We start from the raw sequence: 23,404 nt of genomic DNA on the forward strand, positions 1-23,404 counted from the left end.
TGTGTGTGTGTGTGTGTGTGTGTGTGTGTGTGTGTGTGTGTGTGTGTGTGTGTGTGTGTGTGTGTGTGTGTGTGTGTGTGTGTCACTCTCAGCCATTGGAGTATTTCTTTTTCAGTTTTATTTCTTTTTTTAACTTTAACCTTTAACTTTTTTTAACTTTGGCCTGAATGTATTTATTTATTTGTTTATTATTTTGCAAAATGAAAACAGTTTCACATTGTCCTTTAGTGTAGGATGGCTGGCATTATTTATGCTAAATCAATTGCTTGCTATGAGCCCAAACCTATGACTAATCAAAACAAGAATTATGTATAACCTACAAAATGCATAAAATATTTGTATATTTTTATCTTCTCACAACTGTAATTTCCCCTTATTATTGATGTATTTGTGATTGATTCTGATTTCTGGATATAAAATCTGATTGATATCGGCTGACACCGCTTCCAGCAGTTAGTGACTGGCCCCAAAAATCCTGATTTAAGCGCCTTTAGTTTTTAGACTTTAGCTCCAGAGCACAAAACCTGTCAAAAACTTTTCTTTTGCATTCCTTCACAACAAAAAGGCTAAACTAGTAGCAAACTTTCCCTGTCACCCTGTTCATATGCCACTGCCTGACTCAAAATAAATCAGCCCAAGTGACTGTAATATCCCAAAGTCCAATATCCCAGTCCCGCCAACGTCTAAGCCCTTCAAACATCAAGGATTTAATTTTCTCCTGTAGGCCTGAGCACGCCTTTTCCATTTCTGTCTGGATGTTAGAGAGGATATCTGGGTGGGCAGATGTTTGGGAAAATCCAGACTAACTGCTTCATCTTAATATATCAGCCAAAACACAGAATATATGAGGACAACTGCTAAATGAAACAGTAATCGCAGGTGAATTCTGTATTTTTGTGTCAATGTAATATCCTATTTCAGATGCCAACAGGCCAGTGTTATACAGAATAACATTGGTTTATTTCCAGAGGTGCAGAATATGAAAAAATAATGGAGTGTAAAGACAGATAATATATCACAGAGAGGAGGTATGATTGATTTGGCAAAGTGCTCTGAGCTAAACATGTGACTCATCGCAGAAATTTAACAGTTATTTTACTCGCCAACATAATAGATTCCAGATCAGAAGGGAACGGTTCATTTGCTCAATAGATACACAGCTCTAAAGATACTAGTCACTTCTTTTTGGCAAGATTTTTTTCAGTATCATGTAAGTTAATTAGGCTTAACTGCATTGGGGGAGCTGCTGTATCAACAGCATGAAAAATTAAGCTCATGCTGATAATGAATACTGAATGAATCATGATAATAATATCCTTAAGCTAAACCCATTTAAAACACGAAAAGGGGGTTGAAAAGCCCTTCAGAATAAGATATCTTACTTCTTTTACTTTAGGTAGGCTATTCGACACATCGGTCGCTTGATTAAAAGGGCATCAGGACATGATGTAGCCTAAATCATTACAGTTAGTATAAGTACTAAAGGGTAAGTGAGTTCACTGATACCAAATTACAATGATGTCAAACAGGCACTGAATTAACATTGGCTGATAGGGTTTAGATTTGGTGGGTTTTTGATAAAAGCTCAGTGCAACTACTGACAACCGCATTTATTTACTTTATGCATTGATAGAAAGGGCTTTGTGTGCATAGTGCTCACGGGTTGAAAGACCCAGGGTGCATTAGAGGGATCAAAAGCCAATGACAGACAAAGCCACGAGAGCACAGTGATTTTATATATGATTTTTTTTTGTGCAAATCGTACAGGGTTGTTCTGAGCCTTCAAAACAAATATAACAACTCCTGAAGCAGGAAATGCAATTTAGCAAATAATTCGTTATCGTAATTAAGTTTTTAAAGACGGTTACTCTGGCAGAGGGTCTGCCCTGCGTAAATGTTGCTGAGCAAGGCACTAAATCCATGTGTAGGGGAACACCACAGGCAAACAACATGTAGCGTGTTACACATAATGTAAAACACATCTGTGTTTACTGAGTCTACACAAACCTGGCAGTAAAAACTCCTCAGGGAGTTACACATTTGTCAGGCTTTTGTCAACGTTGAAATTATAACCTGTGCAAAGAAGGTTGTATGACAGGTTAGAAAGCGCAGAGGATTGAGAAAGACAAATTACACGGACAGATACCCTATCTGACCCTGTTTCCTGAGGAGGAGATGGGAGTCACGCTGGGCAAGATAACACCCAGGATACCCAGGTCAAAGACGAGCCAGAGGGAAGCTAGCTGCCAGGAGATACAAAATCAACCGGCTGCAGCAGCATGTGTAAATGCAACCAGCGACAGTGTGTAACAAACTAAGTGTTTTAAAAAGACAACAGTAAAATAAATGTCCATCTAGTGGGACAGAGGTTGTTGCTCGCAGTAAAACAAACAAACAAACAAACAAAGAATTATCACACGCTGGCTTTAGCTCAAAGCAGCCTTTTAGCTTCTCTCAGCTAGCACATTTGTAGCAACAGGCTGCTCGCTCAAACACAGCAAAAAAAAGTTAGCCTTTAGCTAGCTAGCTGGTGAAGAAAGGCGACACCTAGCAAGCTAAAAAGCCATTTATTTTTCACAGTATTAGTGGAAAGAATAAAGAGCCAATATTTCACTTACATGTGTCAGTTGGGCAGAAAAACATCTTCAGGTGAATGTAGCTCTGTTTGTCCTGGGTGTGTTGTTTGCTAACATGTTAGCCGTAGCTAGTTTATGAAGCGCCACCATGCAGGAAAAGCACAGCTGTATTGAATTAGGTTATTAAGGGCTGCATTCCATTTAGCTGTACTCACTTGTGGGCCTAGTGTAGTGAATGCTAGCCCACTGTCATGCTCACTGACACAACTAAATGGAAAAGACACAGTAAAAACAATTAGTCCCACCAGTAGACCGTAAATAAACCTGGGGTTTCTCTGGAGTAAAATGTTGGTGTCTGAATGTTTAGTGTTTTTGCCAGTTTGACTGTCAAACTTTTTTTATACTCTATATAGTGCACTCATTGTTTCCCACAATGCATCATGAAAAGTGGTGTACAACCCATGGTCACTACCCTAGCAATATATACCATCATGCATTGCGGGGGAGAGACGAGAGGGCAGCAGGAACAGCCTGACCTGTCGTTTAAATGTAAATACTCCAAAGGCTCCAAATGCGCAAGATAGCGGTGTTTTAGCTTCCTCACCAATCATCCATATTTGAGTCCTTTTATATGAAGCAACAAAAAAATTGTTTTTATATATATATATATATAATATCAATAAATAAGTCAATCATGCTTGTGCTTGAGCTCAGTGCTCTGTAACTACAATCATGGCCACAGAAATAAGCTGTTGACAAAACAGTGGATCACACCCAAGAGGGCCTGGCATGGCGTGCATGTTGAAACACTGTGAACCACATAGTTGGCCTTTGCTACAACTTGCTCAGAGCCTGATCCAGCTGGAAGCACGAGCTGTCATCTCACGGAGACGTGGGACGAGGAAACCTAGAGGAATAACACAAACTGCTTCAGAAAGTTACAGCTAAGTTATTGATTAAAAAACTGAATTGAACAAATCTACATAGTAACCTCTTGTCAATACACACAATATCGTTAACCCTATTATGCAGCCTTAAGGAGCAATATACTTTTAATGGATAAGTAAAGCAAACGTATTTGGCTATCCACATCAGAGCTGCTGGTTTGATAAGGTCAACTTCAGTCCATTCCAAGCCAGCTAGCCAAGTCGAGCATATTATATTAACCATAAATTATTGTCCCACAACACTTAAACAAGGGTGGATTTGAGTTTTAGCTTTGCAAACATCTGTCTTCAGGCTCATTGATCAGAGATTAGAAATAATCTCAGTGGTAAATCTTGATATGCAGAGTCAAAAGAGTTTTTTTTCTTCTGGCGTAGACACATTAAAGCTCTCTGCAAAAGTAGCACCTATCTATTTCTTTCTGCAAACAGAAATGCTGATAAAAGTTGTCGATCACCCCAACTGACCTCTCAAGTTCATTGTATATTCAAACTTCTGAAACCATTAACGTTTCCTGATCTGCAAAGCTGCTTCCTTGGCTGCATCCATTGATGTTTACCTCAACCAATGTGATTATTTTTGCCATAAGAACAGCTCTGCCTCTGGGAAATGACTGTATAACTATAACTGGGATCCATAAAAGCTAGGAAAAAGAGCATCTCTTCAGAGTGCCAGACATCGGAGCTTCCCTTGACTAAAATATGGAGCTACAGCAGCCTATACCGTTAGTGAATGGAAAAGTAATGTCTGTGTATTTTAAGAGCAGAAAAAGGGGGCCTCCATGTTAAGACATGTAAAGTGAAGACAGTGAAAGCTGTCAAAACAGCCTTTAAGAATGTGTTGGGAAGGGAAGTGCTTCTCCATATTGCCAGGATTAGCAAACACAGTGTTGGACCTTTATGCCTGAATGACATTTGATTTAACAGCTTGATGCCTTACTCAGTTGTTCCATTAATATAATCTAAATATGGATTACTTTGTTTTCCAACCCATCCACTGGCATCAGCAGCTAAAACTTATGTTATTATATTCTGTCATGAGCCCATTTTTTACTTCTTACCCTACAATAGAAAAGGTGTTGGGTGGTTTTCTAAAATCAAGTCAGTTAACTGTCAGAGTTACATGATTGGAGTTTAATGGTAACCTTTTCAAAAGCCTCCCCGTTATTCTCTGGTGACTAATCTATGATAACAACTGGGAGTGTAAGAGTTGAATGGTGTAGGGATGGAGTGAGGTAGGGCAAGCAGGAGTGATAAGACAGAGAGATGGAAAGCACAAAATCAAGTGGTAAACTGGCCGTGGGTCTGACTGCAGTTTAGAAGTGTTATGTATTCAAGATGTTAAGATGCACGATCGCTTTTGGGTAAATAAGAAAATGGATAATAGCGAATTATGGCATAAAAATAAATCTTGTTTCAAACACCTTAACAGCACTTTTTTCTTGGAATCATTCAGTGTTGTAGCCTTTCCACATAAAATTATGATGACAGAATTTCGTCTCACAATGCGTGTCTTTACTAGGACCTCGTGGCGCAACGGTAGCGCGTCTGACTCCAGATCAGAAGGTTGCGTGTTCAAATCACGTCGGGGTCAGAGTTTTAGGAAATATCCCTTAGTGTACAGGTAATATGAAATATTTGACTGTGACAGTTCATCATCGGCAGACTTCACAATATGTGATGTTAATTTGAGATTCTCCCCTGAAGAATATACGGAGCTTTGTTTTTTGCCAAATGCTATGGTGTGCTATGCTATCTTAAAAGCATGACCTCGACGTGATTTGAACACGCAACCTTCTGATCTGGAGTCAGACGCGCTACCGTTGCGCCACGAGGTCCCACACGTTCACATTGTCATGACATGTAGTGTTTACAAGGAAAACCAACATCTGTTCTCATGATTTTTCTTCGATGATAAGTCAGTTCTCGTTGGCTAATAGCACGTGATGACTTCTTGTTAAAAGGCTGTTAAGGTGATTGAATCAAGGATTGAAGTCATTTCTTACGCCACAAAAGCTCTATACATCCATTCATCTGATGATCTGTGGCAATAATCTGTCTCAACAAAACCTCCAATCAGGATTTTCTTTTAGTTTGCCACAATGTTTGCTTAATAAAAAGTAAAAGGGCCCCTCAAACAGACAAAATCCAAATGTTTTGTGTTTATGAAGACTAAACAAAGACCTCTTCCCTTTTGAAAATACAGACACATAAGGACATTTTGGTGGCTTTCCTAATTATCTCTGAGGTCTGACATTACTGAAGTTATGAGGGGTAGGCGAAAACAAACACACATCTAACTTGTGCAAGATGACGTGCAGTGCTTTGGTTCCATTATCCGGCTTCTAACGGTTCAGGCTAATGATTACCAGGATTATCTGAACCAGTGAGTTAACAATACGAAGTCTTGACCAACACAAGGCCGTGTCTAGGGAGAAGCTAGCAGCTATCAATAACTCATGTTTGATAACTCCCCATGGTCAGTGGCACAATATCTCAGCAAGAAAAGACACAAAGAACACTCACAAATACACTCACATAAACACACCCAGTAATTCACTGTGTTCTCCCTCTAACATTGTTTCAGGTCCTGCTAAATCTGTGACTGTTTTGACAACAAAAGGAATTTCTTTCATTTAACTCCAACAGTGGTGGATAAACAAAGCAAAACCATAAATTAAACACAAAAATTTGTATCAACTATTAAAACCACATTACCAATGACAAGGGGAACAGACCCTGACCCAGAAATCCCCAACGCAGAATATAATATATGGAGCTGGAAACCCAGGCACGCAATGGCTTGGCATGGCTATGGCACACTCAGACCTTGGCAGTTACCATTATGGCATGTGGCCTGCTTGCATTGCTGAGAGTAGCAGCTACTGCCAGAAATTCTCCCAGCTTTGTGTGCAACACTCAAGCCCAATGCATTCAACTGAGCGTCCAGTGTGGCAGATGCTTTGTCCTCGGCAGTCACAAATCTTTGCATGCATGCTTGTGCCCTCCCTACCATGTGCCTTTCTGTAGACCTTCTGTACACCTTTCAGTTTACAGCCCTGAAGTCATCTTAGCTTGACCGTGATGAGAGGGAGTCTGGGAAAGATATGAGACTCATGGAGGTGTCATTGTCTTTGCTAACATTCAAATGAATACTGAAGTTCAAATTACAGTCAAAGCCAGCCAGAGCCTGTCAGCCAGACGGGTTGCATGGAAGTAGTCTCATACTCTCTTTGACATTGACCCGTATGCCTAGCCACGCAACTGTACCAATGTCAAACCAGTCTTCACATGTTTGTTGTACAGTGACAAAATGTGTGTTGTATTGACTCAGTAATCCAGTACACTGGATTATACATGGAGCCCTATGAGGTTAAAGTCCTTACTTTGAGGGCATTAACATCCAGTTTTGGTGAACAGTGTAGGAACTGTAGACCTTTTTGTACAAACACCCCAAAATTAAATATGACTGATAAACATGAACCTAAATGTAGTAATCTTAGTTGATATTTCAATTCCTTAGCAGTCTATCATTATTATATGTACATAATAGTGATAGACTGCATTGTATATAATATAGAGCAGACACCTTCCCTGGTGAGGGTCTGTCGGGCCTGTAGTAAAGGCAGCGTCATTTGTTGTGGGGTTGTTGCCACGTCAAGTGACTTTCAGAGTCAAGAACCCCCCAATGTTCGGCCTTAAAACACCTCGGTCCCCTTTCTGTATGTTAAAGATATTGGTGCTCACCAATCCTGGACTGTTCATGTAATGTGAACGGGAACATTTTCAAACACTTTTAAAACTGAAAGTCAACACTTAAACCTTGTAGTCAACAGTTTCATTTCAATTCCACATGTGTTTGTATAGAGCACCCAAAATAAACTACACTGACTGAACTATACGTAGAATGACACAGCTCTATAAGATCTCTGCAGCAGCATTTTAGATTAGTATTTAACTACTGGTCTACTTCTGAATAGACTACCATTTACTGTCACCATAGTATACTGCTATATAAATGCTTGACCAGCATCCGTGGGAAATTAGAGGCTATTTTGCTCTGCACAATTTGTGTCCTGCAAGCGCCCCTGCTTGTTCTCTTACTGCTGCTGGAGCTATGAATTACAGACCCTACCTGAAGTCCTGCCCTGATTTAACATGTCCTGTTTCAAGAGCCAGAAGCTCAAAGTATTGAGTAAATCATTTCAGTAGGAAGAGTGCAGTGCATGCTGGGTGATGAACATCTTTTCTGGATGCTTGGGCAAATTTCAACTTGTGACTTTTTGGAGGGCGTGTGATGTTTTACTCTAAGATTGGCGGGGGAAAAAGTTCCACTTAAAGGTGTTAGCACAAAAGAAAGGATGATGCTAAGCCAGCTGGAAGAAGAAAGAAGGGAGAAGAAGGGGATGAAGTAAAGCAAAAGATCAAGATACAAGTAAGGGGAAACTAATTATCAGAAAAACCAGAAGAAAAAAGAACAAGAGGATGAGAGGTTACTGAGTCCACACGTCTCTTCTTCTTCCCCTGCTTTGTACCCTGCTGTGGTAGAAAATGAACTCGAACAAAAATCACTGCTGCTTGACCACAGCTGAACCATAAACCTACTCGTGCTCAGTTACCATCAATCACATAACATCCCATCATCCTACAGCTCCTCTTCATCACGTAACCAGTGAGCGGCTGATTGTAGTGAGCTAATGAGCACAGACAATCCTTCCAAAAGGTACTTCCCGCTTTCTCCATTTGCAGTGTGTTTCTGTAGTGCTGCACTGGCAGAGGCTCATGTTAGGTCCTCGCCTAAGAATAGATTAGGATGGAAAGACTGAAGGCAAACAATTCCCAGAGGAGACAAATGGTGTTTGAAGCACTACATTTGAAAGCAAACTGAGCTGCTCATTCCATTATAGCGTAGATCTAAAACATGCAGTTAAAAACTTTCTAAATTACAATGCTGCCTGTTCCTTCTATAAAAAGGCCAAGAGCCTCATGGTTTCAACTCCAGAAACAGATGTAGCCAACTGGAAGCATTTTTCGTAGTCGCTTTCCCTAAAAATGAACTGGTTTGAAACAAACACACAAGCAGATTCTAAGTTGCCCAACTTTGTCGTGCAGCAGAAAAGTGTCTGTCCTGACCTCTTCAACTGTGCTGAATGAAGCAGATTTCCCCTATTTCTCACCACGCAGAACTAAAAGTTACTCAATACCCAATTTGCTTTGAACTGACAAGGAGCCCGTGAGAGACGAGAAGCCTGAGAATAGGGGTCAGAAACTGGAAGTTTGCAAGTTGTGACTTTTATATTGTGGGACCAAAAAGCTGAAATGCAGTTTAGTGCAGTTCTTGGTTTTCCATTTCTCTCTGTGCATGTGTCCTGTCGCTGTATATCATTTCCTTTCCCAGGTACCAAGAGATTATTCACGTTCCAAATTTCATTCTTTGTTGTGCAATTTTGAATCAAGGTGGATGTAATTGCACTTTTTGACACTGATAAATACAAAAATGAAAAACTCATGAACTATGGATGGATTAATTTGCTGGAAGTTAGGTTTAGGACACACATTGACCTGGTCTGCCATACAGGAACATGTGTGATCTGACACAAGACAATAAAACGCTTCAAAATGCAACCAAAACTTAGACGGAACATGTTAAATATTGACTTTAAAGATGTAAAGTCTAGACAAATTATAGAAATAGTCCGACATGTATTAACAACACGATTTGCTTTCTCGCCAAGAGCTAGATGAGAAGATTTCATGTCAGTTTCATGTCTGTACTCTGCACTTGGCATTGAGACTGGAAAAAGGATGAACTCCTTTAAATCATGAAAATGAACAAACGGCATCATAGCTTATGGAAAATGTTCTAACCTTATTCTTAGAAATGTTAGCATTTCCTGAAATTTCCAACTTTCCCATTTCATCAAGGTCTTGCTTTTCAGCTCTTTATCACTGACTAATCATATGCTCATATAGAAAGCCTGCAGTTAATAGAAGTGTAAAGGAGTAATGTAGTAGTTTAACAGGTAGATACAGTGCACAGCATACAATCTGATGGCTCCTGTAAATACCTGTACACATCGATACCTTTGATTCCATAAAATCAAAGAATTCTAAATGTTCCATCATCTTAGTCTTATAGTTAGTTTCATTATTTCCACATTATGGACACAGACACTGTTAAGTCGACTGCTGGGCTTTTACCATTTTATGATGTCACGTGCATGTGTACGGGCTGGGAGGGCAGATAATTCATTATTTCATGGCCTTGTCTTCAGACATGCAGGAACCAGAGCGCACATGCTCATCATATGCTGCTGATGTACAGTCAAATCAAAGAAAGGATGGAGCTATGCGAACTTTGTTTTCATGAACTGTTCTCCACTAGATATATTCTGCATCTGTGTATTTCAACAACTTGCCTGCGCTGTGACATCTCTGCAAGCCTGCATTTGTGGAATTTTGGGAGGGAAAATGGGCAATTATGCGATTTAAGGCTTCAACCTACTTTTAGGTGGAGTAGCTGTGGGAAAGTGGAGGACAAAGGGATCTGGAGATGCAGATATTTAAAGAGTAAAAGCCACAAATTATGGATTAGGTGGAGACTGTGTGTTTTCGTGTGCTTTTGTTTTATGTAGCTGATAGTGTACAAGATGTGGGTGGGTAAAGAGCTGAACCTCCAGGTCGCGTCCTCGTGGCGTTTTGTGTTTTTGCCAACAAGACAGTCCGGAAAGAAAAAAAACGTGGTGAATACTCACTTATTTCTTGACTGGCCAAGGGCTAAATACCATAGCCTTGTCAAGAGAAAAAAACAGGATGAGAATGCTGAAAAGCCGTTTAGCATTAATCCTTCATGACTGTGCATACTGTAGCCCAGATTGACTCTGAAGTTAATGGCACTTGAGTGGGTGATTGATGCTGCCTGCCTCGTCCCCTCTGAGACTGTGACAAAGCCGTCAAGTGTCCCCAGAGAAGATCGGGGAACATACTTGGTACAGGGAGCTCAGGGAGGAGATTGCGTCTATAGATCACTGATGTTATTGGCAACTATAAGAGCAACGAGTGCAAGAATAAAAGGCATTGAAGAATTGTCAGGTCGAATACATGCAACAAATGTTTTTGCAAAGCAGTGCAGGTTGTGCATGATAAGAGGTGGATAAAGACATTAGAGTCAAGCAGAATGCAGGTAGAGGTAAGAGAACAGTCTAATTTACATTAGCATCTAAATACCGGAGCCCAACGGAAGCCAACGAGTCTGGCCGGGTTCTTTTTTTCCCAAATTTTGCAATAATATTCAGGTTTGGGTCAAGTTCAGTCACGTTGTCGAGGCTGTCATCTTATTTTTTTCACACTGCACATGCCCGTAGGAACTGTGGGGTTTCTATAGAATTTTTAAGGTCTCGACTTTGATCTTGAGATAATGTAGGTTATGATTTGGCACTATACAAATAGAATTGAATCGAGGACAAAATCTGGCTCTCGGCAGGTTCAAACACAAAAAAACAGAAAGCCTGTTGGGTTCTGTTTGGGCTTGGGTAATTTTCTCTCAGGTTCGGTCAGGTTCAGGCAGAAAATTACTCCCCGCTCATAAACCACATTAAAAAATAATTAAAAGTGCTGGTGGAACAGGGACAAAGGTCAAATGAACCCATGAAGTCTGGTTTATGTTGGCTGAGCTGGCATCAGTCAACCAGTGCAGATGAAACCACTTTTCCACCTGTTCCAAAGCCACGTGAACAGCTGTGACAGGATCTGTATGATAGTCGTTTGTTATGATTTTAGCATGACTTATAAACAGTATATAGTTATGAATATTTATAATAATTAGGTACCCGTGGCTTTGCAATTTTAGAGATTTTCCTTAGTTTATCAAAACATTTTAAATAGTTAAAGTATATTAAAGGATGACAGATGAATGAGATACCTGTGAGTCTGTATAATTTCATGTCTTTCCTACATGTCTTCGGTTTATAAAATGTCAGCGTAAACACAAACTGTACCACAACTAATAGTCTGCAATGTATCTGTGTTTTTTCCTTGAACCGAATGAACCAAACTACAGATATGTCAGACTGAGGCTGAATTTCACTTTCCTTTGCTCCTCTGTTTTTCATGCTAATGGTGAAACACCTTAGATGACTGCTGTCTTATATAAATGTATCTGATTAACCTGCGTTGCTTAATAACAAATTCTGATTTGAGCATTCAAACACATACTGTATATGACAAAGTGTCTGCACGCCATGGGCTGTAATATTGCAATGACTTTTAGGAAGCCATGATGGGTTTTTTTATTACGTTGTAAACACAGCCATAAAAATGCAACTTTTGCACTTTTAGATTAGCATTTAATGCACGTCTATGTCGCTGTCAGCTGCAGGAGTGCATAAATCTCCAGCGACCTGTGTGTGATTACGTCTTCCAGTAGTCCAAAGGTCTTGGCCGGTCTGCGATACCGTAGTTAGTGTTGAACCGGAGCCAAGCGTTCTCCAGAGGGAAAGCCTACACTTCTACATTTACAGTACCGCTGCATGGATCAATGGACCAGTCGCCTCTGTTCTGCTGAACCACGGAAAACCATTCAGCGGGAGAATGTGTGTGTGTGTGATTGCTGGTGTGTATCTAAGGAGGAAGTGCTCTTCAAGAATGAGTGTTAATGTTGACCTACAGTGCTTTACCACTGTTTGCACTCAGTGGAAAAATTTACTGAGTTGCAACAGACAATATTCAGCTTATCCAGCTGCTGGCTCCGTTTTACTTTGAAAACTCCAGGGCTGCGTTTTACTTTGAAAACTCGGGGGTTGCTTCTTAGTCTGGACAGGCACAAATGGATGAAATGATGACGTAGACACACCCAACCACTTGCTGATTGGGTCTTTTCGGTCACGTAGCCTTCGCTGATTCGTCAGGCTCCCAGCATTAGCCTCAGCTACCAGTGTAGAACACAATAGGTAGAAAATAATTTGCAGGTGTTTTTGACTCAGTTGTCTACAATGATACAACTGATTACATGTAGGAGACGAGCCATCATTCGAGCAGTTCCTGTGTAGACTGGCACGTGCATGTGTAGTCACATGATAATGCATTTTCAGTTGTGTCAATATGGACGGGGATTAAAACTTGTACGGAGCCAAAATGATGATGGAAACAGATAGTTTTAGTTTGAAAACCCAAAAGAAAGCATAGTAGTATTAACCATGGACATGTACGTGTGACTGGAACAAGTACAGAAGTTGCAGCGGACATGGAACACGGAAAGGATGGTCAACCCTTTGCTGTAGGCCATTCTCGCTAGAAAGAAAAAGATTCCAAAACGTTTTCCAAAGTTTAAACACTGACAAGACAGCAATACACACATGGGTCTAAAAGCTGCAGTATAAACACGTCTCCAATGGTTTTACCACCCAGTTGGAAGGAAGAGAAAGTACTCTCGGTAACCTTGGCAACACGTCCAAACTTTAATTCATTCATTAGTCATTTACTGAGCTTTAAGTCAAACCCACAGAGGGAAAATAAATCAGTGTCCTCCTCAGTGCTCGTTCAAATTTGGCTCAGGGGTTTCACACACTCGTTCCATCATTTCATAGGTAAAACTTGGATGAACTCAAAACCTGTTTTCTAGTCTAGGCGTGTGGCTGGAAGGGTAGAGAGCACAAAGCAGTGTTTCTCCATCAGTAGACAGGATACTCATTATATATGCATGGGTATCTCCAGGTGACGTAATTTGAATATAAGAAACTGGACTTGCAGGTTCCACCTTTCATCAAAAAGCCTCATCCTGAAGATTCAAGGGACTTGTTTGCCCCTTTTCCATAAAACTGATCAGGTGTGTTGGGATGTGAAGACTACAATATCCAGATATTCACAGTTTAAGAATCTCTTAATGAATATGTCTGTGCCAAATTCCTGTTTTCAAATATGGATGTTCTGGTTGCATAGATGTTTTGACTGTGATGATATGATCTGCCGTTACACCACAAACAGTCCTGGCTACTTTGTTCCCATTTCCCTGTCATTGCTCAACACTCACTGGATGATCTCTGCGCACTCACGCGTACTTTCCCTCCACTACAACTACCACTGACTGGAAGCGATCCACGTGCACATCCCCCAATACTCTCCCTCCACTGGGGGACCCCCCTCTGGCTCCTTCCAGGGGGCAGCCTGCCGGTTCACCTCAGCCCGCTCTCTCCCTGCCTCCAGCCCGGGTGAAAGCGCCATGTTGAGGCGCCAGTGTGAGTGGCTCACGCTGCGTGCAGCTCCGCGCACCCCGGAGGGGGGAAACGTTACAAAAGCAAAGCGCGTGGGGGGGGAACTTACCTTCGCTATCGCCTTTTTATACCTCATGGCCGCCTTCTCGATGAGGCAGTGCACTTTCATATTCCCATCCCCGCACGGAACGACCACACGGGTCTTCCCGAAACACACGGTCACTTTCATTCCTCCTCCGCCGGCGCGTTAATCCCAATGAGGAAAAAGCCGCGTCAGAGCGACAAGAACCATCCCCAAACTGTGCGTAAAGGTGAAAAACTAGATCCAGCAGCTGTTGTGCAGACGCCGGGGTGAAGTTATCTCTGTGTCCGAGTTGGAGGAGAGGGGTCCGGAGTTAGATCCACTGCTGGGTGTCGTCCTCCCTGCGCCGCGTTGACTCACTCGCAGAAACTTCCCAACTAAACCGCCTCTCTCTCTCTCTGACTCTCCGCAGCCGGAGCGCACCGCTGCACTGACACACACACACACACACACTGCGAGTGCGCCCACATGTTGGAGCACGCACCCAGGAATGTTCCCAGTGCACGTCCAGCACCGTGCACGACGGAGCTGGACGACAACCTGTTTGCGTCGCTTTGCCTTCACATCACAGAAGTTGCGTAAGGCGCTGCTTTGTTACCTGCATGATAGATGTGTGCTGGAGCATAGGAGCAGTAATGAAACACCTCATAAATCTAAATCCAGTGTGCATATAGGTCTTTGTTGTGACTGAGCTAACCACATTTCAATTTCAATAATCTTTTATCAGTGCTGATCATCTAGATTAAAGAACCACAGAGACATTTAAGGTCATTTAAATAAGATCTTTAACATTTAAGTAACAGCAGAACAGACACCCTGGGGTGTTGGGGGTCCTAAGGGAGCAATAATAACCCTAATGATAATAATCCTGTCCTAAATGTTATTCAGGGCTATCAAAGTGTAAATTAAGTATCTATCTGTCTGTCTATCTATCTATCTATCTATCTATCTGTCTATCTATCTGTCTGTCTGTCTGTCTGTCTATCTGTCTGTCTGTCTGTCTGTCTGTCTGCCTGCCTGCCTGCCTGCCTGCCTGCCTGCCTGCCTGCCTGTCTGTCTGTTTCTGTCTGTCTGTCTGTCTGTCTGTCTGCCTGCCTGCCTGCCTGCCTGCCTGCCTGCCTGCCTGCCGCCTGCCTGCCTGCCTGCCTGCCTGTCTGTCTGTCTGTCTGTCTGTCTGTCTGTCTGTCTGCCTGCCTGCCTGCCTGCTGCCTGCCTGCCTGTCTGTCTGTCTGTCTGTCTATCTATCTATCTATCTATCTATCTATCTATCTATCTATCTTAAATGCACCTGATTTAGTTTTGATTCTATATTAAAGAGACACATGTTGTTGATCTGAGGGCTGTAGTAAGTGAGCAGGTCAGAAATGTATCTGGGAAACTCATCATTAAGGGCCTTGCGAACAGTAAGGCCCTTGAAATTCTAAACAGTAACTGGAGGTAGAGACAACAACAGAACAACAGGACCCGGCTCAAGATGGTTCAGACCCGATGAATATCTACCTGTGATGTCACTCTGGAATCACAGTGTCTCATTCATTCTTGAGTTTGGGAGTTTTGGTTTAAAACCCCTGATCCTGGCTCAGGTTACACACTGCAGGTCTTTTGCAATAAGCATGATGCAGGTATGACTACATTTGGATGTGATGTGTCTGTGTGACTACCTGGGTGAGTCAGTGCTTGGAACTTCAAAACAGATGTTGGATTTCCGAGATAGACTGGAGAGTATATGTGCTGTATATAGTGTGTCCAGGCCAAAGTCCGACCTGCATTTGACTGAGCTACACGTTCAATATACTTATAGCAATAAAGTATATTAATGTCATGCAGATTTCTTAATTATTGAACTGTAGTGCAGGATAACACATGAGCCCAGGGCTGGATCCACACTATGACCCAATTCACTGATAAAAGCTGCAACCATTCTTTTGAGCTTCCCTCGCTCCCTGCAGCTCCGATTCTTTATAAGCCAATGTCGTCCAAATGAGTGAGCATGAACACAACGGCAACATCTGCAGACCCCTGTCTATACCACGGTCTCTCCATTTGAGATATAAGTGGACTTTAAATATTATTATCCTGCAGAAGTGTTTTGCTAAACTTTCAGTGCTGACTTTTTGAATCTGATTGTTAGTTTGGTTGTTTTTTCCTGATCTGATGCAGTTACAATCCATAGATGAGTGTTTTGGTCATATCCCGTCTTAGTGCTATCTCCTTTTCATCAGGGCAAGGTTCCTACAATTAATGCAATGTGTAGTTCCACAGTTCCTTGTACCTTGACCTGTAAAGGTGATGCGTCGGACTCTAGATTTGTCTCATGTCATGTCCATGTGCTTCAGGATTTGCAAAGGGAAAAACTAGATCTATTCTGAACTCTTTCCACTCCTCAACTATTTGTGATCAGGGCAGTCCACCATGGCAGCTCCTGCTCCCACAGCTTCCCAATTTCCATATAACCAATGCTCCCCCTAGTGACAAACAAGGAAGGAACACCTCCCTAAATAGCTAACTAAACATGTTGATGACTCTATGAGCTATTTGTCACATTTATATTCCTGGTGTAACAGCTAAGTAACATCTGTTTTCCTGTGCTATATGTGTGTATTAACTGAACAACAACACCTGAAACCACTGATACATGGATACAAATGAGAAATGTTTGCATAAATCCCCACAGCATATTTAATAATCTGACATATTGTCTGTCAGATGAAAGTTTTCTTCACATTTGACAGACGATGAAATGTCAAGGCAGCTTATTTTCATCTTTTTTAATCGTGAACATCCCTGAGCAGGTTAATGCTTCACTCCTGGAATCAAGCTCATTCATATGATCCAAAACTGCTGTTGTAAAATGAGTGCTGAGCTTAAATTGTAGTATATCCACTGCACATCAGGAATGTAGGGAGGAGGAGGAGGAGTGAGACAGAGGTGAGAACAAAGAGAGGCAGACCCGGGGCCTGAGAAGGTCTGTGCTCCAATGATGGAGCGCGTTTTGTGTTTTGAAGCTTTAAATTTCTTATTTAATAATAATAATACAAAACTAAATATGACATGAGAAGAGCGTTTAGAGTAGAGAAGATGAGAGGTTTTAGAAAATTATGGGTCTTTTTCCAGACCTGCAAAACTTTGATGTCAGTGTGATTTATGAGGCAAGATTTATGAAGTAAAAGTTCAGTTGGTGTCACATGCACAGTTCTCTCTATCTTTAGCCTTCGCCAGCTCCTTCTCTCCTTTCATCACAACCAGACATGCTCGCCTTGAACCTGTAAGCTGTCAAGGTTTTAAATGTTCTCCTCTCCCTCCGGTGATCCAGCTGTGAGTTCACAGTCCCTGAGCGACCCAACTCCACCACTGCACCATCTTCCTTCAACGGTCCAATCAGAAGCCTTCATGAGACGTCCCATCTTCGTGGCTCCATCCCTCATCATCACAACCAGTGTCGATAATTCTTAGGACTTCCTTCCATGGCATTCAACTTTGCGCCAAAGTCTGTCCCTCTGTTCTCTACTGATTTAATTCCAATCTAAATGACTTAGACATTCAATAATATGTAAACCATATGACTGTCCAGTTGATAAATACATTTGTATAGCAGCGAACATGAGAACCTGTCTAGTTTTGTGTTTCCAATGTGCAACAAAATTGTGATTTCTTTTTTTTCTTTTCACAAATTCCTCCTTATCATCAAACCTAGAGAAATCCAAAATGTTCCATCAACACATTATCAGGCTTGTTCTGAGTAGAGAGAGGAGCTGCAGAAGTAAGCAGAGCACGCTAGTACCTGTATCTCTGTGTGTATGTTGTAACTCACTGAGCCATCTCGCCTTATCTTACAGAATCAAACTTGTCACACCCTACACTTCTTTTTTCACTGTCTTCCATCTGCAGACCTGCTGTTGCTCTCCATCCTGCAGGGCACAGCTTTGCACAGGGTCTGCTGAGGAGTAAACTTCCCTGGGGAATCAGACCTGCTGCCATAATATCCTCTTTTAAAACTCTTTTAAAAAACGGTTTTATAAAATAGCCTCTGATTATAATTGTTCTGTTTATTCTAGACTTTTATTCATTTCTTAATCCATAAACTTCTTTCCATTTTTTAATTGCCTTGAAATTATTTTTTATATTCTCCATCTTTACATCTTCGAAGCACTTTATAATTTAGTTTTTAAAAACTCTCATACAAAGTTTATGATTGCTATTGATTATTAGTTCCATGGCAGACGTGCTGCAACAGGTCACTTTGTACACAACCCCTCTGTCATCACGCACTCACCTCACCACTGGAGAATTCAACGCTGCCTTTACATTAGATTTGTTCCTACTTGTGACACTTGCTGCAACATCTTTACAGCCGTCTCATTCCACCTGCCTCTGTCGATGGTGTCTTGAACTCTTGTTATTGTGGAGCATGTGGAATTGGCCATGAGCTCAGGGGAAGATGTGATTTATAAGCTGATTTAACGTCACATAAAAGTTGTAACATACATGCAGAGATGATTTATTGTTGTCTCCTTGGTCGGATCCTCATCTTGTCTTACACACACTTGCAGTGCACGGAGGAGGGGTTTACAGAAGGGGAGGCTATATAAGGGCGGGATTTAAGACTATATGCTCTACCACACCAATCCTGATGAGGTGTTTTGTAGCAGTTAACCACTGATAACTGTATGGAAGCAGATCATGTGTTAAAGGAATAGTTCAAGCAAAAATGTTAAATATTCCAGGAGATCTCTAGTTGAGGAACATGTGACCTTGTGGCGCAACGGTAGCGCGTCTGACTCCAGATCAGAAGGCTGCGTGTTCAAATCACGTCAGGGTCAGTGATTTTGAGATAATCCTCACTTATGAGACAGTGTTGAGCAGTTGATGTGCTTGGGAGAGATGCTTTGTCCACCTGCACATCATAATTACATGTTCGTTCCTGTGATCAGGCTGAAAGGTAGCCATCCTCTTTAAAGAGATAGTTCACCCAAAAACAAAATTTCACACATTATCTACTCGCCAATGGAAGGGTGGGGGAAGCTCTTGAGTCCATGAAACACTTTTGGAGTTTCAGGGGTAAACAGCGTTAATGAAACTGGGGACCAATTCTTCAAACGTATAAAAAGTACATAAAATGCCCCCCTACTGTTCCTGGAGGAGGATAACAGCGACATCCCTTTAAATTCCAGCAATTTAGTCTGTACTTACCTGTGAGATAAAATTTGAATCTGATCCAGATGAGGCCTTGAAAGATTCCTTCTTAACGTTGGTGGATGCATTGGACAGAAAGCCTCCTCCTCCATTCATCTCCTCCCTCACTCAGTAAATGGTTGAACGGCTCGATAGAGACTAGATGATCCTGCGTCCTAACACTGGATCATGCAATAATAGTCCAATTGACATCCCATGTCAAGTTTTGTTTTTCTTCGACCACCTTTATTGATCCAGATGTGTCTGAGTCAAACCATGAACACAAAGCCATGCTCCTTTGCCTTTGATCACAGTTAGTGAGATGAAGTCTACTTTGCAAAATAAAGCCAAATGCTTTCCTCCTACTAGCAGCACACAATAAAGAGATGTATCATGCACATGAAGCTCTACTCAAAATCACATATATGATAGTTTTCTACATCTGCTTTTGAAATAGTTTTAGTTTCCTTGCAGAACTGTAACAAAGCTATAATTACATCTGTTATTTTAAGATTCTGTGCTCTCAATCTTTATCTCATCACAACGTTGGGAGGGAGGAATGACATCAGTGTTTGGTACCTGCTGTATTTTTTTCTCACGTACTCGCCATTATTTCATCATTTCATCTCGACACAGCAGAGCAACAGAAATCCCACTGAGCAGTTCCATCCAGACAGATAAATAAAGTCTAATGTAACTCAAATCAAACTTCTGATAACCATCACAGTGTGGTGCAAAGTAAAGCATGTGCATGTATCTCAATAGCGACACTAGTTATCATTTTCCTTTTGTCTCCCATTAGCAATTGTCACTACAGCAAACTTGACTTTATAATTGGAGATAATAGAACCATTCCTAACTCTGACTATTGCACCAGCACATGAAAAACTGAGTTACACTTCCTAAACCTCCAATGGAAGATCAGTATCTGTTCATGTTCTGCTTTTGTTATTGTATCCTTATACACCAGTTCTAACAACTCACGTTTTTCATGAGTCCAACAACTGACAGGCCCCACCTGCAGGCTGGATTACAGAACTGCACCGTGTCTTCACTTCTTCTCTCCAGGAATCATCTTTGTTTGGATTAGGCCCAGAGCCTTTAATTGGCGTGTTTGTGGGGATTGGTCGCAGCGTGTGCACTGAGCGCTGAGAAAGGTGTTAGCACAGCTTCAGCACTCTGATTTCATGGATTAGGGGAAAAGCTGCCAGCTGCTGTTTTGCATATTCTTTCCATCCCGCGGTTCCTCGGACCCCCTGAAGTCCAACAGCGAAGGAATACAAACACATTCAGAGTGAAAACATCCTGATATTTCACCTGTTGTAGAAATCCTAGTATATTCGCAGCCCAGACAGCCCCGTGTTATTCCAGATGTGTTTCTATCTGCATATTCCACTCATCCTGAATAATAATAGATTGCACATGACATTTGGGTAAAATCCAGATATTTCAAAAGAGGCATGAAAGTAACTTTTGCTCAATGTGACGATAACAGCAACAGGCCTCGATGCAACCCCCAGTTCATTGATCTGATCCCAGTCAAAATGAGGCTGGAAATGATGGTTGGTTCTTGTTGAGCTAATTTTTGTCAGTGTTAAAACTATGAAATTATGCAAATGATGTGACTTTGGACACTAAAAAAATAATAACAAACATCATAACAAACATTGACCGATACATATAAACAGTTCAAAATGTTTACAGCTCATTTTGTGGATAATCCTGGCTGTTATATTTGCTGATTTGGATTCTTCAAACAACATATTGATCAGTTGATTAACAGTTTGTGTGTTGTGCTGTACTCTTCTCACATCTGTCACTAACCCAGGAGACCTCTGTACAAGGAACATGTGACCTTGTGGCGCAACGGTAGCGCGTCTGACTCCAGATCAGAAGGCTGCGTGTTCAAATCACGTCAGGGTCAGTGATGTTCAGACATTCCTCTGTTATGTGAGTGGAATTGCTTTGAATAAATTCTTTGTCCTGCACATCATCATTACATGTTCAGGGGTAAACAGTGTTAATGTAACTGGGGACCGAATCATCAAATGTAAAAAAACAAACATAAAATGTCTCCTTACTGCTCCTGTGATGTCATCCAAGCCCCGACATTCAAATGCGACCCCAACACCATTTTTTAATATTCACTGTTATCCTCCACTTGCAGACATTTAAGCTAACATGGTGTAAATGATGCTGTTTCGAGTCGACTTTGAAGCATTTACTTCAATTGTATTGGATTTGGCTGCAAAGCTAGTTACCCCTGAAACTCCAAAAGTGTTTTGTGGACTCAAACACTTCACCCACCCCTCCATCGGCATAGTGGTGACTAGATAATGAGTGAATTTTCCTATTCGGGTGAACTATCCTCTTTAAAGCAGTGGACATTAAACAGCCAGCCACATGTTTGTGGCTCCAGCAGGTTCCTTCCTTTCATGCTCTTGATTATAGAGTCTGTATGTGTTTTAATCCCAGTAGATTGATGAAGTGTGATGATTGTATTCTGTACTTTTCTGCTGAATTTTGTAATTTATTTATTTATATATTCATATCTTTATACTGATATGGGCCGAGGAGTTTGAAATAAATCTTTATAAAATACAGTGTGTCATGTCGCTCCAGTGTGTAGATGAGATGTGGATTAATAACATTTAAATCTAGTCAGAGCCCTTTTTGTGCTGTGATGAGGTTGTTAGACCGACCACGCCTGCAGAGCTCCATCAGTCGCTGCTGGTTATTTATCATTAGAATAAAGAGGGTGGAGATGTGTGCACATTGAATCACCAACAGACTCCATGTGCATCAGTAGAAGATGTATAAGAACATGTTGTATCAGTGCAGCTGTTGTGAAATTCAGGATAAAAAGAATTGACCCCGACGTGATTTGAACACGCAACCTTCTGATCTGGAGTCAGACGCGCTACCGTTGCGCCACGAGGTCCTAGACGACTTCCTGGTTGGTGCACACAATATATAAATGAACAGTCAGGTGAGTTTTGAGTGCGATTAGACATGTTTTATACGATATTTAGCGTTTCAGTTGCGTTCAGTTCATTTCATAAAAAAAAATATGGTGAATACGGAGAGAAAACAAAATGGTTGTCAGCGCTTTTGCTCCTGGAACCAGCTGATCCAGCACGTTGTGACTATCTCCTTCACAGAGGAGACACATCTGCACACAGGACAGCTCAACAGCTGCAGTTACCTGGCAACACAACCTCGCGCCGGTGACATGCGCATGTGCGAGTGACGTCACGATCAGGTGCTGTAATATGGCGCGTATCGAAAGTGAATTCAAACTTGTTTACACCCTGGAATCTGTTTATTAAATAATCCCACCTCAGAATTGTTCACTCTTCGCTTGGGAACGTTTAGATTTAATGATTAATTCAATGTTACGGTGGATTCAGGATAACGTGGGACACCTCAGCGCCAGTCTGTTTACTTCCTGTTCCAACAGAATCATACTTTTAGTTAGTATGGACATCATGTGACTGAAATCACATGACTTCATGCTGGTGATGTCACCGAAGGGGGCGGGGCAAGTGTCAATCAGAGGCTCCCCCTCTTTTTCTAACGTTTTGCAGTTGTGCAATATTTACATTGATTAAAAGAAACAGTTTTAACATAATGGAAAGGTGTGTCAATGTTTAAATTATTTATACATTAGAAAATGTCTGATAGAAATGAAGGGAGCAGCAATGACAATTGAAATGGAGAAGTTATGTCAGTAATCAATACAATATAATATGCAATATATATATTAGAAAAATAATACTAACACTACCTGCAATATTACTTTGTTTTTAATGTGCAATAGTACAATGTTTAGAATCATATTATGTTTAGTATCATGTGCAATATTCCATTTTACTACTTTCTGTGTAGTATTACTTACTGTCTCACGTAACTTATTTTTATTAGGCGCTGGTTCTGCATTTACACTTTATAGTTTTACTTTCTGTTATTTTACACTTCATACTTTTATTTTCACTTCACTTTCTTCTTATACCTAATACTCTATTGCTTCATTGTGTTACTGTGTTACTGCTGGCACAAGTTCCTCCGTCAGTATTAAAAAAAGTCTAAATTTATCTTATCTGATCTTATACAGAGAGATGAATGTGGGGAAATGTTTTAATATTTTACTTTTAAGGTCCTCATCTATGATGTTGGGTTTAGCAGCATGTTTGTGGTGTCACTATTTCACATATGTAAGCAGCATACAAACAGCAAATAACATGTTATAGCTTTAAGAAAATCTAAGTGTTTAATAATGTATTAACTCATAAGTAAAAGCTTCTGTATAAACATGACAAAGCATTAACACACAATTCTAAAAAAATAAAAACAAGTCTTCATTATAATTGAAACACTGCATATCAATAGATGCTGAAATATTAGGGAAGTGAAGTTATTAAA

At 41.0% G+C, this 23,404-nt stretch overlaps 1 protein-coding gene and 5 non-coding genes across 7 annotated transcripts in view; 3 read left to right on the top strand and 3 right to left on the bottom strand.

The window, feature by feature from the left end:
- LOC118098540 (partitioning defective 3 homolog) overlaps nucleotides 1-14,230 on the bottom strand; it is a 345,845-nt gene extending 331,615 nt beyond the window's left edge. For both annotated transcript variants that reach the window (XM_035142467.2, XM_035142463.2), the window contains exon 1: nucleotides 13,838-14,230. In XM_035142467.2, coding sequence (XP_034998358.1) covers nucleotides 13,838-13,957 — 120 coding nt within the window. In that variant the 5' untranslated portion in view covers nucleotides 13,958-14,230. The remainder of the gene's footprint in view (nucleotides 1-13,837) is intronic.
- Nucleotides 5,043-5,114, top strand: trnaw-cca. Its single transcript has one exon. It is a non-coding gene; the product is annotated as a tRNA-Trp (tRNA).
- Nucleotides 5,287-5,358, bottom strand: trnaw-cca. The gene has a single exon. It is a non-coding gene; the product is annotated as a tRNA-Trp (tRNA).
- A 4,328-nt stretch (nucleotides 14,231-18,558) lies between the features above and the next one.
- On the top strand, nucleotides 18,559-18,630 carry trnaw-cca. Its single transcript has one exon. It is a non-coding gene; the product is annotated as a tRNA-Trp (tRNA).
- A 2,204-nt stretch (nucleotides 18,631-20,834) lies between these two features.
- trnaw-cca lies at nucleotides 20,835-20,906 on the top strand. The gene has a single exon. It is a non-coding gene; the product is annotated as a tRNA-Trp (tRNA).
- A 945-nt stretch (nucleotides 20,907-21,851) lies between these two features.
- Nucleotides 21,852-21,923, bottom strand: trnaw-cca. Its single transcript has one exon. It is a non-coding gene; the product is annotated as a tRNA-Trp (tRNA).
- Nucleotides 21,924-23,404: the final 1,481 nt, after the last annotated feature.

Source organism: Hippoglossus stenolepis, chromosome 19, assembly GCF_022539355.2.
Source record: "Hippoglossus stenolepis isolate QCI-W04-F060 chromosome 19, HSTE1.2, whole genome shotgun sequence".
NCBI classification, from domain to species: domain Eukaryota; kingdom Metazoa; phylum Chordata; class Actinopteri; order Pleuronectiformes; family Pleuronectidae; genus Hippoglossus; species Hippoglossus stenolepis.